This window comes from Lepus europaeus, chromosome 6 (assembly GCF_033115175.1).
Source record: "Lepus europaeus isolate LE1 chromosome 6, mLepTim1.pri, whole genome shotgun sequence".
NCBI lineage: Eukaryota > Metazoa > Chordata > Mammalia > Lagomorpha > Leporidae > Lepus > Lepus europaeus.
Window position 1 is genome coordinate 56,637,186 of NC_084832.1, and position 17,551 is coordinate 56,654,736.

The following is a 17,551-nucleotide window of genomic DNA, read 5'->3' on the forward strand; positions in this document are numbered from 1 at the left end:
TCCCCTCCCCCGTCTCCCCCCCTTTCTCTCTTTCTCTCTCTCTTTCTCTCTCTCTCTCTCTTTCTCTCTCTCTTTCTCTCTTTCTCTCTCTCTTTCTCTCTCTCTTTCTCTTTCTCTCTCTCTCTTTCTCTTTCTCTTTCTCTCTCTTTCTTTCTCTCTCTTTCTCTCTTTCTCTTTCTCTCTCTTTCTCTTTCTCTCTCTCTCTGTTTCTCTTCTCTCTCTTTAACTCTGCCTTTCAAATAAATTTAAAAAATAGCTTCCAGTTCATGTGCTGTTTTCTAGGAAGACTTTTAGAGGAAGAAACAAAGACACACATTCAGATTAGGGTAAAAAAGTAAATTAGCTAGGTAATATTTTATTCTTACTTGATGCCCTCAAAATAATGTAAGACCTGTTTTGCTATTGAGTTTTAGTTGTCAAAGAAGTTTTGATTATTAGGATGCCTTAGGAGAGAATTGAAAGTAAATTTTTAGAGTAGCCATCTTCAGAGAGAAAGATGAATAATTAACATCCTTGATGAATATCTTGTACATAGCTGCTTTTTTAACTTTACCTTCATTAAAAGCACTCCTAGTTTCTGTAGACCATAAGCAGTATTGTAGTGATAATTATTAGTAAAAAGCAATACAATTAATCATTTTAGTATCTTGAGTACCTTTTAAACATACAGGAATTTTATTTACAGATTGTTAAAAAATACCAAAATGTTATTTTTTGTGATCCATAACATCATATAAATATGTATAAATACTGAAATTCTAATTATATAATTGTAAACTAGAACTTGCTAAATTTAATGTATATGATAATAGTAAATTGAAATTCTGTTCAATACTTCAAAATTCACTAGAAAGTCATATTTCTAAGTATTTATTGAAATGGCATATTATAAACTATCAAAATACTATAGTAAGCATCTTGAAGGTGTTGATTGATTGACTTTGATTATAAGACATGTTTGCTCTTATTCCTTTCACTATTTAGGTCGCTATGCATTTCAGATCTGGAAACCTTTAGAACAAGTAATCACAGAAGCAACAAGAAAGATTTCAACTCCTGTAAGTGAAATGTGGCTTTAATTGGAAAACTCGTGTTGATTTTTGTATGTCATATTAAAAGTAATTCAATGTCTTGGATTTTCCAACTTTCTTAAAATTTAACTTCATTGCATCATTGGTGCATTTGTCTCATTTATTGATTTAGTTTAAGGTTCTTGGTCATGTTATTTTTATATCTAATCTTATTCTTTGGTTGTTATGCTTCATTTAGTACTCTTATGTCAACTTTTAGGTAATTTATTTTGTGTAATTACTGTCAATATACCAGTCCCTATGCCAAATAGCTGAACAAAACAGATATGATTCCTGCACTGATGGAGTTTACTCAAGAGTTTATTTCATTTTGAAATTTTAAAGTAGTCCACTTGTTCTACCACACCTGGCCATCTCTAGCATAAAATTACAAGGTTCCAAACGTGGAAACCTGTTGGGCTTACAGACTCATCTACCAGCATTATGGCGACTCTGGAGTATCTCAAAATGTACAGAGTGGATTGTGGTTTGTGACCACTGCAGACAATACAAAGAAATCTCACTGAAGTACTGCAGCATAAACACTGATTTCTGGGAAACAGAAGCAGATCTGAGTAGATCAGCTTGGCTTGCAGCAATTTGGGAAAGAATGGCTTGTTTGAGCAAAGGTCTTACAGGCTTGTGAGGCTTAGTTAGCCATGAATGATGACAACACTTTCAAAGGATGGCGCACTGAGAGATCAACAAACCCAGCTTCAAAAGAACTGCAGGTGATTTTGTAGACCTGTAAATGCATGTTTGTAATTAGAAGATGATATGTTTATTTTTTGTTTTGCTATTTCTAACTTTTGATAATGTATTAATATGTATTCAGTATTTAGTAAATAGGAAGGTACTTCAGAAAGTTAGTGTCAAGTGAAACTAAAAGATACATTTCTTTTAGTGCAGAAATATTTGAAATGCATGCATGTGAGGGATTTTCAGAAAGTTCATGAGGAGCCAGTGTTGTGGCACCTTGGGTTAAGCTACCACTTGCAATGCCAGCATCCCATATCAGAATGCCAATTTCAGTCCCAGCTGCTCTGCTCTGGTACAGCTCCCTGCTATTGTGCCTGGGAATGAAGGAGAGGGGTGCCAAATATTTAGGACTCTGAAACCCATGTGGCAGACCCAGATGGAGTTCCTGGCTCCAGCATGGCCCAGCCCCTGTTGCTACCCACTTTGGGGGTTAACCAATAGATGGAAGATGTCTTTCTCAGTGTCTGTTTCTCTTTCTCACTCTCACTCTCTTCTGCCTTTCAAATTAATCTTTTTTTAAAAAGTTCATGGAAAATGCATATTAGGAAAAAACTATTCATGACTTTGAATTTTATTTTCCACCAAAACAGTTTTTAATCCCATTTTCTCACCAACTTTTCACAGTATACTTGTATTGTTGAGCACCTGCAATATGCTGGTTATTGTAGGCAGTGTGTACAGCCATGGATCAAAGACATCACTGATAGGAGGCTGTATTTTAGTGACATCAAAATAAATAAAGTAAAATGGTTAGCTACACAGGTTGAGTGCTTTTAAGAAAACCACATCAGGGTAAGAAGTTAAAGAATAATAGCAGAAGGAGTCTTTAAATTAGATGGGTCAGGTAAGGCCTCCCTGATAAGAGAGGGGAGCCGGTCTTGTGGGCATCTGAAGAGATTTCTAGGTGGTAGGAACTGCAAAGGTCCTGAGGTAGAAATAGCTTTGTGGCAAGAATAACTTCATTGGAATCTACGAAGGGAGTAGTGGTAGCTTGAGCCCAGATACTGTAATGCCTAATAGACCAAGGAAAAAACTTTGGGATTTTACGGTAAGTGTGGTGGAATGCCTTTGAGCAGGGGGACATTCAGGTTATCTGCATGCCTGCTTGTGGTACAGCTGAGCTCAAGTTCTGAGAAGGCTTGAGTATGTTTGCCAGTTCTAAAGAAGTCACCTAGGGATCCTATTGGGTTCATTTTACACGTGGGAATGACTGATGGCTACCCCTAGGTCAGTAATCTGCACCTTGTCAGAGTGCACAGCATTAAATGGCAAGCAGTAAATAAGCATTGTTGATGCATTGTCAAAGCAGGCTCATGTGTTCCCTAGTGTTCTCCAAAAACAAGGCTATCAGTTCAAGGACACAAGCCTTTCCCCACATGCATCCTTAAAGTATTTACCTTGGGGCAGAAGGCTATCCTGGAGGTCACCACCCCCAACCACATAGCACCCACCCACTACAGTGCATGGAATGCTCTGTTCTCTGTTAGGAGTCTTCCGTACATTGCTGCATGTGTCCTAGAGTTAGCCAAAGTAGAAACTGAAAGCAGTTAGTGTATTGAGATAGTGATAGATGATGATGGCTCTACATAGTGATAGTAATGGACACAGTACATGGTCCTTTAAAGGGATACTATTTATGTCTTTCCATGTATTTATAAGTACAAGTGGAGAGAATTTCAGAAATAATTCCTCTCGTGGTAATCTTTGGTAGATATATGCACACCATAAATAGAAAACTCCAAGCTTTGTGGACTACATTATTTAACTTTGTAAAGGAAGAGAGAACAAGAAGATGAGACAATTCTCACTGCCAGGTAGTCTCACAGATAGAAGGATGCAGTTCAAGAGATTCTGATAGTTATACTGAGTCTGGTGTCTACATTCGTTAAGGAGATCTTTACAACAAGAACAAAAATGCATCTCTCCTATACAGCACTCTGGCCTCAGAATCAGCCCTTAAGGCATTTGGATCTGGCTGAAGAGCTCACTGAGAGTATTTTAGGCATGGAAAGCCAATACACTCTGGCAAAGAAAAAAACCTATATGAAAGATCTCTGCGAGTAAGATCCCAGTGGAAAGAACAGGTCATCAAAGAAGGAGGTACTTTTCTCTGAAGGGAGGAGAGAACTTCCACTTTGACTATGACCTTGTCTAAAATAATATCAGAGTCAGTGAACTCAAAAGGCCTCCTCCATAGCCTTGGCAACTCGTGATAAGAGCCTAGGGTGATTACTGATGCCACAAACAAGAGTGTCAGTTTGTTAAGTCAACAACAGGAGTCACTGTGCACTTACTCCTCATGTAGGATCTCTGTCCTCAATGTGTTGTACATTGTGATTTAATGCTATAACTAGTACTCAAATAGTATTTTATACTTTGTGTTTCTGTGTGGGTGCAAACTGTTGAAATCTTAATATATACTAAATTGATCTTCTGTATATAAAGAGAATTGAAAATGGATCTTGATGTGAATGGAAGGGGAAAGGGAGCGGGAGAGGGGAGGGTTGTGGGTTGGGGGGAAGTTATGGGGGGAAAAGCCATTATAATCCATAAGCTGTACTTTGGAAATTTATATTCATTAAATAAGTTTTAAAAATACATCTCTCTTCCTTATCGGTGGCAGATGAGAAAAGTGGCTTTTGATAAATCTGCCGTTTTTACTCTTGGAGTTTGCAGTGAAACATCTTTGAATCTTTGTCATAATTATCTCAATGAAGATGGACTGTTTAAAAACAATTACTTAAAAATCACTTCAGGGAAACTGAGAAATGAAATATGTGCATTCTTTGTCTTAGTACTAATAAATCCCAAATGTCAAACTTCATGAACATAGCATTTATAGTATTTTGATTTTCTAAATATTATTAAACCAAATAGTTACATGATTACAGTTCCTAAATATTTTTTCTTAGTATCAATAAATCTCTGTCATTCAAAGGAGAATGCCCAAGGCTCAAGTTCCAGTGGGTTTTCTTTTCATTATTTCCTAAACTTTATTTGTTTAAAAAAATTTTTGCTTCTTTGAAAGCCAGAGTGACAGGGAGAAAGACTGATCTTGATCTTCTATCTGCTGGTTCACTCCTGAAATGACCTCAAAGGCCTAGACTGGGCCAGACCAAAGCCAGGAACTCAGAGCTCCATCTGGGTCTCCCACATGGGTGGCAGGGGCCATTTTTTTCCCCCAGACACATTAGCAAGGAGCTAGATCAGAAGTGTGGTACACACTGTACTAGTGTCGTAATTTTGTAGACACTTCTTATAGCTATTGCAGTGAGTGCAAGTGTTGCACATAACCCCCTTACCACGCCTTCTGACATTTAATATCTTCCTAAGAGTAGGTTGTCTCCAGTAGATTGTTAATACAGTAAAAAGTGATCTCTTACAATTCTCATATTTTTAAACCATAAATAGCACATGTAACATACCAAATACATGTTACATGTCTGCCATCAGTGAGGTTTCTGGTCAAACAGCTGGCTGTTAAGTTTCTGAGGAGTCAAAAAGATTAAGATTTCCTACTGCTTAGATGTGCACCTGTATCCTCACTGTTTAAGGGTCAACTATAAATACTTTTGGCTTTCCTCAGAAACTTGTAGGCTTTGCAGCAGCTTAACTGAGTGGGAGAGTTGTCTGAGTGTGCTGTGAATACATAGGTGTGCTTATCAACAGTCACATCTTCATAAGCAAGGAGACGAAAGGCAGGTTTAGGGCGTGCAGACACCAGGAGAGGTTGAGTAATATGCATGTTTTTCTCCCTTGGCATAGCTGCCTGTCTTCCTACCCTTGTGGATTAAGAAATGGGATCTGTGGTTACTCCCTTTTTCTTTCAGGATCTACCAACCAGAAAAAGATGCATCCCAGGCATGTGGTTCCCTTAGCCTGAAGTCAAAAGTGACAGGTGGCAGCCTCTATACTCCATATTAGTATAGTAGAGATAGTATGTTTCTGTTCTGACTTAGTAGGTTACCATGAAGTTATTTTATGCATTTTTTTTAAACTATGAATTTAGTGTTTTCTTCTTGGTTTCCTGAGAACGGTTTCTTCTTTCCTGGTGTTAAGGGGTTGCTGTGAATTTTCTGAATGTACCATCTTGTGTGATGTTCTGTATTCCAGATTTGTTTAAATGTTTGTTTGCTCTTTGTCCCATTTCTTGTTTTCTGGTGTTATGGATTTTTCTTGTCTAAAATTTTTTCTCATTTCAAAAGCAATTTGTAAAGCTAACCACCTTTGTGATTTTCAGTCTGCTCTTTTGAGTGAATGCCCTTTTACATGCATTTCAGTGTGTATGATGGATTCAGCTAATGTCTAATTACTGCTAATTTTTTTGGAGAGGGGTAAAGCCCTGAATCTCGTCTCTCTCTCTCTTTTTTTTTTTTTTTTTAAGTTTCCTTTTTTTTTTTTTTTTCTCAAGGAAACCTTTTATTTAAAGAATACAAACAATGCATTTCCTAAGTAGAACTTTAGGAATGTAGTAATTCTTTGCACCATACGTGCCCTCCCACCCCTCTCCTATTCCCAGTCTCATTCTCCACTTTTGAATCCACAAACTCCATCAGTATTTAGACAAGGCCATAAGCAAAGTGGAAGTTTTCTCTTCTCTTCAGAGAAAAGTACATCCTTCTTTGGCTGCTTCTTTCCAATGGGGTCTTGCCCACAGAGGTCCTTCATGTAGGACATTTTTTTACCACAATGTCTTGGTTTTCCATGCCTGAAATGCACTTGTAGGGTTTTTGGCCAGACCAGAATACTTTAATGGGTGATTCTGAGGTCAGAGTGCAATATAAAGTGATTGTAAGTCTGACTTTGCTGTGTGGACTGCTTTCCATTTAATTCTACCTATTATTATTACCAGACACTTAATCCTACCCATATGATCACTTTAACACTTAAGATGATATTTTACCACTGAGCTTAAGGGGATTTAGGGTCCCATGGCAAGTTTTTAAACTGTACCTTAGAAGTAAGTCCATAGAAATTTATGCAGAACGATAGAGCTTTACAGTTACAAACTTCATACACTTCCTAAACAACTCATCTTCCACCCAATCTTCCACCCATCTTCCTCCTCCCTCTTATTTCCACTCTTATTTTTTACTGAGATCTATTTTCCATTGACTATGTTTACCTCTATGTTAAGTAAAGAGTTCAACAAATGAAATGGCATGGGGGGAAAAAAACTTCCTAAACAGTCAACACCAAGGGCTGTTCAATCATTGCTTCAAAGTGTCAATTTCACTTCTACAGATTGCCTTTTAGGTGCTCTATTAGTTCTCACAGGACAGGGAGAAAATATGGCATTTGATCACTTTGGGACTGGCTCATTTCACTAAGTATGCCCCCCCCCCCTTTTTTTTTTTTAAAGATTTATTTATTGACTATGAAAGAGTTACAGAGAGGAGAGTCAGAGACAGAGGTCTTTCCATCCGCTGGTTCACTCCCCATATGGCCACAATGGCTGGAGCTGTGCTGATCTGAAGCCAGAAGCTTCTTCCGGGTCTCCCACTCAGGTGCAGGGTCCCAAGGACTTGGGCCATCTTCTGCTTTCCCAGGCCATAGCAGAGAGTGGGCTAGGAAGTGTAGCAGCCGGGACTCAAAGCAGTGCCCATATGTGATGCTGGCACTGCAGGCGGTGGCTTTATCTGCTGTGCCACAGTGCTGGCCCCAAGTATGATGTTTTGCAGATTTCATCCATTTTGTTACAAATGACCATATTTCAGGTTTTTTTTAACCGCTGTGTAGTAGTCCATGGTGTACATATCCCGTAATTTCTTTATCCAGTCTTTGGTTGACAGGTATTTAAGTTGATTTCATTGTCTTAGCTATTGTGAATTAAGCTGCAATAAACATAGGGGTGTAGATAACTCTTTCATATGCTGATTTAGTTTCTCTTGGGTAAATTCCCAGGAGTGGGATGGCGGGATCATATGGTATGTCCATATTCAGATTTCTGAGGTATCTCCATACTGTCTTGCATAGTGGCCTTACCAGTTTACATTTGTACCAACAGTGGATTAGGATACCTTTTTCCCCCACATCTTCTCCAGCATTTTTGATTTCTGAATTAAATCATTCTAACTGGGTGAGGTGAAACCTCACTGTGGTTTTGATTTGCATTTCCCTGATGGCTGGTAATCCTGAGCATTTTTTCAAGTGTCTGTTAGCCATTTGGATTTTTTTTTTTTTTTTTTTTGACAGGCAGAGTTAATGAGAGAGAAAGGTCTTCCGTTTTCTGTTGGTTAACCCCTCAAGTGGCCACCACGGCCAGTGTGTTGCTGCCGGCATGCTGCGCCGATCCGAAGCCAGGAGGCAGGTACTTCCTCCTGGTCTCCCATGCAGGTGCAGGGCCCAAGGACCTGGGCCATCCTCCACTGCACTCCCAGGACTCTTTTGAAAAATGTCTGTTTAAGTCCTTTGCCCATTTCTTAACTGGGTTGTCTGTTTTGTTGTGGAATTTCTTGATATCTTTATATATTATGGTTATTTATTATCAGTTGCATGGTTTGCAAATAAACTCTCATTCTGTCAGTTGCTTCTTTGCTGAGTGTTTTTTTGCAGTGCAGAAACTTATCAATTTGATATCCCATTTGTTAATTTTGGCCTTGATTGTGCCTCTGGGGTCTTTTCCAAGAATTCTTTGCCTGTGCCAATGTCTTGCAGGGTTTCCCCAGTGTTCTCTAATAATCTGATGGTATCGGGTCATAGATTTATGTCTCTATTCCATTTTGAGTGGATTTTTATATAAGGTAGGTCTAGTTTCATACTTCTACGTGTGGAAATCTGGTTTTCCCAGCACCATTTTTTGAAGACTGTCCTTGCTCCTAGGATTGGTTTTAGCTCCTTTGTCAAATATAAGTTGGTTGTAGGTGCTTGAATTGACTTCTGGCATTTCTATTGTGTTCCATTGTTTTATCCATCTGTTTTTGTAACAATACCAGGTGGTTTTAATACAACCACCCTGTAGTATGTCTTGAAATCTGGTATTGTGATGCCTCCAGCTTTGTAGTGTTGTGTAAGATTGCTTTAGCTATTTGAGGTTACCTGTGTTTCCATTTGAATTTCAGCATTTTTTTCTAGATCCGAGTAGAATGTTGTTGGTATTTTGATGTGTATCACATTGAATCTTAAAATTGCTTTCAGAAGTATGGATATTTTGATATTGATTCTTCCAGTTCATGGGCATGGAAGACTTTTCCATTTTCCTGTATCTTCTACTTTCTTTAATGTTTTATAATTCTTATCTTAGATATTTGACATGATTGGTTAAATTTATTCCAAGATATTTGATTTTTTTTTTTTTTTGTAGCTATTGTGAATGGGATTGTTATTAAAAGTTCTTTCTCAGCCATGGCGTTGTCTGTATATACAACGCTGTTGAGTTTTGTGTATTGATTTTATATCCTGCTGCTTTAGCAAACACTTCTCTGAGTTCCCTTAGTATCTTGGTGGAGTCTTGGATCTCATATATAGAATCATGTCATCTGCAATTAGGGAGATTTGCACTTCCTCCTTCCCAATATGTATCCTTTAGATTTCTTTTTTCTTGCCTAATGGTTCTGGCTAAAACTTCCAGGACTTTGTTAAATAGCAGTGGTGAAAATGGGCATCTTATCTGATTCTGGATCCCACTGGGAATGCTTCCAACTTTTCCTCATGTGATAGGACACTGGCCATGGGTTTGTCGTATATTCCCTTGATTGTGTTGAGGAATGTTCCAAAGTGTAACCGGTACTCAAATCGGTGCCCTTATGGGATGCCACCACTGCAGGCAGAGGCTTTACCTGCTACGCATTAGCACAGGCCCCTAAAATAACATTTTGATATGTATACTTTTAATTTTTATTTTATGGAAACATATAGTCGACTTTATGGATCTTTGGGTTCTTCATCTGTATTCAGTCAAATGCAGATTAAAAAATATTTGAGAGAAAAAATGTTGTATCTATACTGAACATGTGCAGGCTCTTCTTTATTCTCCATGCATTACAATAAAGCTATTTACAAAGCATTTACATTGTATTGGGTATCCTAAGTAAAGTAGAGATGAGTTGAAGTGTGCAAGAAGATGTGTGTGGGTTCTGTGCAAGTACTACACCATTTTATGTAAGACTTAAGCATTTTTGTGTTTTGGTATTCCTGAGGGTAGGGAAGGGAAAATGTTTCCTGGAACTAATCTCCCGTGGATACCTAGGGAACACTGTCCTTAACTTGTTCTTCCTGTTTTTTTAGCAGCATGTATGTGTGCAATCATATATCCATAATTTTCCTGCTAAAAACAGTTGATACATCCTGTTTCTCTAGTTAGAGCTCTGGAAAATAGTCTTTACTTGTTACCTCCATTTCTCTCCTTGAATTCTGTCTTTTTTTTTTTTTTTTTTTTTTTTGACAGGCAGAGTGGACAGTGAGAGAGAGACAGAGAGAAAGGTCTTCCTTTGCCGTTGGTTCACCCTCCAATGGCCACTGTGGCCGGCGCATCTCGCTGATCCGAAGCCAGGAGCCAGGTGCTTCTCCTGGTCCCCCATGGGGTGCAGGGCCCAAGCACTTGGGCCATCCTCCACTGCACTCCCTGGCCATAGCAGAGAGCTGGCCTGGAAGAGGGGCAACCGGGATAGAATCTGGCGCCCTGACCAGGACTAGAACCCGGTGTGCCGGTGCCACAAGGCGGAGGATTAGCCTAGTGAGCTGCGGTGCTGGCTTGAGTTCTGTCTTAAACTCACTCTAATGAGACTCTTACCCTCAACCCCTTTAGCTCTTGTCAGCTTCCTTGACCTCTTTGCTAAACCCAGCCGTTTGAACTCATATTTTATCTGTCAGAGTTTGACACCATCTTTCACCTCCTTACTTTGGCTTCTTTTTCTCCTCCCTCACTGCAGAACCTCTCAGCCTCCTCTCCTGATTGCCCTCCACTCCTGTGACACTAAACGATAAGATCTTAGGTAGAGCTCAATCCTTGTACTTCTTATCCTAGGCCATCTCATTCAGTCTTGTGCCTTTAAATACCATCTGTACACTGATGATGCCAATGTTATCTCTAGGTCAGACTTACCTTCCACTTAGATATTTAATAGACACTTAAAGCTTAAGAAATTCAAAACCATTCTCATATCTATCACCCACAACAAACAGCTGCTCCTTCTATAAGTCATTAAGTGCCAGTCTGGCAGTTGAGGCCAGCAACAGTGAAATCTTCGTGTGGTTTAGTTCTCTGAAAAGCAGACTGAGGCCGGTGCCGTGCCTTAACAGGCTAATCCTCCGCCTTGCGGCGCCGGCACACCGGGTTCTAGTCCCGGTTGGGGCGCCAGATTCTGTCCCGGTTGCCCCTTTTCCAGGCCAGCTCTCTGCTATGGCCCGGGAAGGCAGTGGAGGATGGCCCAAGTGCTTGGGCCCTGTACCCGCATGGGAGACCAGGAGAAGCACCTGGCTCCTGGCTTCGGATCAGCGCGGTGCGCCAGCCGCAGTAGCCATTGGAGGGTGAACCAACGGCAAAAAGGAATACCTTTCTTTCTGTCTCTCTCACTATCCACTCTGCCTGTCAAAGGAAAAAAAAAAAAAGCAGACTGAGATGCAGGTTAACCTGCCATAAGCTTGAGAGGGAGCGTTCTTAGAATCAGGAAGAGAAGGAAGGAAGGTAGGCTGTAGTGCAGACTTAAAAACCAGTACTCTAGGACCTCCGAAGTGGAGACAGCTTATTGTGGTTATCTCAGGGCAAGAGGAAGCGTGAGACTCAATGACATCACTTCAGAAGTCAGTATATGTAATTCCAAGGACTGAATCTTCAAGAACTTCAATGTCTCTACCTCCATGCCTAGTCAATTGATAAAGGCTGCTCGAGATAAGGATATAAGGTTGACTTTTTTCAGGGAAACCAGTTATCCTAGTATGAGAGCTGAGAGCTGTTGACCAGCAGCTCTCTAGCTTTGAGGAGTAAGCTAGTGAAGGGGATTATCTGAGTAGCATATGGCAGTGTTCTTTGACATCAGTCTTAATCTCTCCCTTTTTCTTTTATCCCATATGTGGTTAATCAAGCACACATTAGCTCTGCTTTCAAAATACATACACAATATGGCCACTCTTCCCCACCTTTCTTGCCTATATTACTGTTAGTAGTTAGAGTAATCCTTGCAAAACAAAGTCAGATCTTATTATTCCAGTACTCTGGCTTTTCCTTTTATTTAAAATAAGATCCTCAATTCTTTCCATTGCTTACAAGACCCTTCACAATCTGTAGCCTGTTACCTCTCAAATTTCCTCTCCCTGCCTTGTTCGTCATACCCTTCTAAACTTGTGACCTCATAGTCGAGATTTTCAGCTTCTGAGCTTACCTGTCTGCTATCCTGATGTACTCTACTTTGTCAATTCCTCCCCTTCTTCGTCAACCACTCTAGAAGACAAAAAGATGCCTGCCACTTCAATGCTAAATGACTTGGTCAAAGTAACCCAGTAAGGAATGTATGGTGGACCTTAGAACAAGTTCAGACGGTTGTCTTCTAACAGTGTGTTGTTCCCTTCAGTTATATCTCAGTGTAAAAAAACTGGTGTTTTGAAATTTAAAAATTACTATTTAAGTGTTCATCTTGGTCAAAGTTTCTTGAAAAGGGGCACTGATGCTTTCCCCTCCTGGAATCTCAAGTTGACTTCTAGTAAAATGCAGTGCTCGTACTGCAGCTGGTGATGCAGTTGAGCTTATGCCGCCTCATACGTGGAACTAATTATCTCTTGTTCTTCTTTTCCTATACAGAGCTTTTCATCCTACTATAAAGGAGGATTTGAACAGAAAATGAGTAGGCGAGAAGCTAGTCTTATTTTAGGTGTAAGGTAGGTATGCTGGATAACCATTATTTTGTTCTGTGGCCAAATTTATCCTGAAAAAGGAAAAGTATTGCAATAAGGCTATCCTTCCTTAAATTTACAAGGAGGAGGACAGGAGGCTGTATCAGATGTTTACTTTTCAAAACTTCGAATCTAAGGGAGTACCCACTCTCCCTGAGTACTCCCTTAGGAAGGGAGGGGAAGAAAAGTTCTAATGTGTCTTGATTCTTTAACAAAAAAACTATTAATTCTGAAAATATAAATCGGTAAAAACATCCTCTGTTGGGACATTGGATTCTCTCTGGATTCAGTTTTAATGTTTGATAACTATCATTTTTATTTATAATGCAAGACCTGTTTCATGGTTCTTTTCTGCTTATATGATTTTACAACTGGCCTGTTCACCCTGGTATCCATTTATTGTATAACTTTGGATAATGTAGGAGAAAATTAATGATAGTATAATTGCTGTGGGATATCACTTAAGGTTTAATGCTACTATTTCGTGTTTAATTCAATTGTATTCCTGTAGGGCCCACTCTCAGATTTTTGTGGGCATTGACAATGCACTACCCACAACAAATCTTTCCTATCAACATAATTAAGCAGAGTGGATAATAGGGTCTTATATTGGTGAGAAAATGTTTTTGAATTTTTGAGAGGCAGGCACACACAGAGCACATGTGAGAGTACTCTCCCCATCCACTGGGTCATTCCCCAAATGCTAATAATGAGCAGGACTAGACTGTAGCTAAAGCCAAGAGCCAGTGACTCAATCCAGGTCTCCCACATGCATTGCAGGAGCCCATTTACTTGAGCCATCACTGCTGCATTCCAGGGTCTTGTTTTAACAGAAAGCTCGAGTCTGGAGCCAGAGGTGGGAATCCAACCCAGGTACACAGATGTAAGACATGGGTGTTTCAACTACTAGGCTAAACGCTCACCTCAGACAAAAATTTTAATGTCATATATCAGCATACTTTCTAAACCAAAACTTCGCTTTATTTTTTATGTCCTAGCAAGAGAAACAAGAGAAAAAGAGGACTTAATTTTGCTTGGTGCTTTATTTAAATCTGAAAGTGATGATACCTTCCCTTTTCAGAAAATAGGAGATAAAGGGAATCAGATTAGGAAGTTAGCGGTATTTCTTACTATTTCTTGTTTGATGTTAGCAAAATGGCATTATTTTTCTTGAAGTATTGGCCTCTTTATAATATCTCATTCATAGTCTTGAAATTTGAGTATGAAATACATTGTAAAAGCTAACATCAGGGGCTGGCACATTGGGCTGCTGCACCCATGTGGGAGACCTAGAAGCTGCTCCTGGATCCTGGCTCTGGATCTGCCCAGTTCTGGTGTTGTGGACATTTGGGGAGTGAATCAGTGAGTAAAGATCTCTGTCGCTTTCTCTTTCTCTAACTCTGCCTTTCAAATAAGAAATCCAGGTCCTTGAGGATATCAGTACCATCCAAGGCACTTTTGTCGTTAGCGCAGATAATTAGAACTTGATTGTATTTTGAGTTCTCTTAAGATTCACGGTTATAATTTTCTATCCCATTAAACTGAAAGCTATGTAAAATTCACAAGGGAAACTCAGTGGTAAGAGCCCAGATTCTCCCCTATCAAGTGTTTCTGGCTATGAATACCAATTTTACCACCTGTAGATTTTGTGACTTAGTTTTATCATCTGTAAAATAGAAATAATGTTGGTTTAATTGCATAAAGCTGTTATGAAGATTAAAGTATGTGAATGTATGTGTGATTCTTAAGACAAAACATGGCACTATGTCACTGCTCAAGAAATATCAGTGACGCAAATAGATCTTTATCCTCATTCTGCAACTTAGGCACTGTGTCGTATTTTTGCCAAGTTATTTTTAGCTTTTCTGTATTTCAGTGTCTTCATTTTGGAATTTGAATTAATAATAGTTTCTTATTAGGATAGGATAAGAATGATACAGTGATGTCTTTTTGGAAAAATGCCTAGCAAGTAACAGGTTCTGAATTCATGTTGGCTCTTATCTTCTAGCTCTGTCATGAAGACAGTAGCTAAATGTTTGTCCCTAAATTTTATATGGAAAAAGTAAAGCTTATCTGCCCCGTTTTTCAGCAGGCAATTGTGATTATAACAAGACACTTCTAGATTCGGATACATTGCTTTGGTTCCACTTTCTGTGACCATTGACTCTCTATATGACAAGTAGATAAAGGCAAAATGGTCCTGTTGCTACTTCATTAAAGAAAAATTCTGTGTGCTACTGGTTGATTGCACATATTTTATATTGCATGTAATGGTGGTTGTTTACTAATATACATTTTGAATCTTTGTTTTTCCTTGAAAAACAATAGTTTTCTCTACTGTAACTCATGTCTGTGACAAAAAAAAGTAAAATATTTTCCTGAGATGCCCTGGAAAACTGTACCTGGTATTATCTGATATGATACACATTAGTGATTTTCAAACTTTCTAAAAAATGCCTCTGGAGCATTTAAACTCAGTGTTTTTCAAAAACCCCAAAATAAAAAAGGTAACATCAAATTGCTCATATGTCACAAGGTTAGGGGACATTATTCAGTTCCATATACTCCATTCCCCACTGTGTGCCAACTACATTCCAAGGGACAACATTTGAATTCCCTGATCTAGGTAACTTGATGTTTAAAGATGGATTTTGAATTTCATGCTGAAATTATATATTGGAAGTGTACTGCTACTATATTCTAGGGTTCTTCTAGCTTCACAGTAACAAACAAATGTATTAAATGTATTCAGGTCCTAGAGACTTAACATAGGAAGAGCAAAAAAGGAATAAAGCCTGCAAGCAATGGGAATACTTCTCTCATCCCCAAAGCTCACCACTAGGAATTTGATTATTTTTAACTTAAAAGCAGAATGTTTGAATTCCTATACTTGGGCTTTCCTTCCTGCTGTGTTTTACTTTAATCTAGTTCAGTGGTTGGCAGACCTCAGTGTCTATTATGGAGTTTGGTGTACAAAACCATGAGTGCTGTTTTTTATTTATATATATATACACATATATAAATGTATATTTAGAATGTATATATTTATATATAAATGTAATTGACCTTCAAGGATAATTTTGGCTGAAATCACTTTCAGATTATATGTGCTCAATTAAGATGTAACATCCAGAATAAAATGCAAATTACCATCTATCCTTTAAAAAATATACAGTAGAAATTTGTTTTCTTTCTGAATTCACATCGTCATTAGTGGACCCCATTCAGTGACCTTTATAAAATAAGATTTTTAATTACTCAACTTTATTTGAAAGGCAAAGAGAGAGAAAGATATGTTCTATCTGCTGGTTCACCTCCAAATGCCCACAGCAGCCAAGGATGGGCCAGGTTGAAACCAGGAGCCAGGGACTCAGTCTGGGTCTCCCATATGGGTGGAAGGAACCCCAATACTAGAAGCATTACCTGTTTGTTGCTTCACAGGATGCGTGTTGGCAGGAAGCTAGAATTAGAAATGGAGCCAGTACTCAAGTCAGGCATTCTGGGATGCCTGAGCATCCAAAGTAGCATCTTAACTATTGTTCTAAATGCCTGTCCCTAAAATAAAGTTTTTAAAGCTTCATTTTTTTTTAACTTAAACTTTTGTTTCAGTAATGTTAGTCCTTTATATGGTAGTGCTTACTAATGTATAGACGGTTCTTCTAAGGAGTTGAACTTATACAGTTATTTTCTTTTAGAGCGTGGCCTGTTGCATATATAATCCTAGATACTCTATTAAAATATAAAGCATAACTTCTGCTGTTAAGTAATTTAGAATCTACCTAGGAAAACATGTCAAATACATACCAAAAATGTAACTAATAAAGGAAAGTTGCAGTATAGAGCACTTGAAAAAGGAATGATAAATGAAGGTGAGCCACAGAAAACTAAATCATACTAGAGTCTTTCAAAGTAATGTGTTTCTCATTCCTTAATAAGCAGGTGAACAATATTGTTCATAGGCCTGGTACAGTATTTAATGGTTATTTTCTCGATATCCAGTCTTCTATAATCAGACATACAAGTCTGATTGTCTGCAAGGTAACTATAAGCCAAAAAATGAGTTTAAGTGGTTCCATAAAAGACCAGACAGCCAAAAAGAATAATTTCAAGTCCTTACATGAGAAGACTTATTCATTTTATAAATGGAAGAATATTTTATGTGCTTATAAGGCAATTAATAGTTCATTTTAACATGCTTAGTGATCTGTTAGCCACAAAGCTTAGAGGTAACAAGTAACTGGTAAGAAACTGCAACACTTAGCAGAATCAAGGATTGCCAACTGGTAGCATGTTCAAAACAAATTGAAGAACTTAATGGGTAGCATTCTAGGTCCATTTTGAAGAGCAAAGCAACTTCTGCAGACCTGAGAGTTTTTTGGTTTAATCGATACTCATTATAATGCTTCTGAATTGTTTAAGAGGTATTAGATTAAGTTATAATACATGTTTCATGAATATTAGCTTACATTGTCCATGGAGCATTTGCTGTTTTAACACTTCACATGCATCAACTCCTTAATTCTAACAGTCCACAACTAATACGTTGTGCTTTTTATAATGACGAGACTGAATCACAAAGAGTTAAAAATGTGATGGAGGGGAATTTTAGCATAGGGGCTAAGGCACCCACATACAGTGCCCGGATCTGACTCCTGACTCCAGCTTCTTGCTCATGCAGACCCTCGAAGGTAGCAGTGGTGACAATTAATTGGGTTCTTGCCACCCATGTTGGGTGACTTGGATTGTGCCCTATCCCAGCTCTGGCTGTTGGGGGCCAGTTGGGTAGAGGACCAGCAGGTGAGAGCTCTCTGTTTCTGCTTCTGTGCCTCACAAATATGTTTAAAACTTTGAGCAAGGTTACTCAATGTAAAATGACAATGCTTCTTTTAAAACCT

The 17,551-nt window shown here is 38.7% G+C and overlaps 1 protein-coding gene across 1 annotated transcript in view; it reads left to right on the forward strand.

Annotated features, from left to right (window-relative positions):
• DNAJC15 (DnaJ heat shock protein family (Hsp40) member C15) overlaps window positions 1-17,551 on the forward strand; it is a 72,669-nt gene that overhangs the window by 34,093 nt on the left and 21,025 nt on the right. Inside the window, exons 3-4 of the mRNA XM_062194132.1 lie at window positions 985-1,058; window positions 12,565-12,641. Of these exons, the coding sequence (XP_062050116.1) occupies window positions 985-1,058; window positions 12,565-12,641 (151 nt within the window). The remainder of the gene's footprint in view (window positions 1-984; window positions 1,059-12,564; window positions 12,642-17,551) is intronic.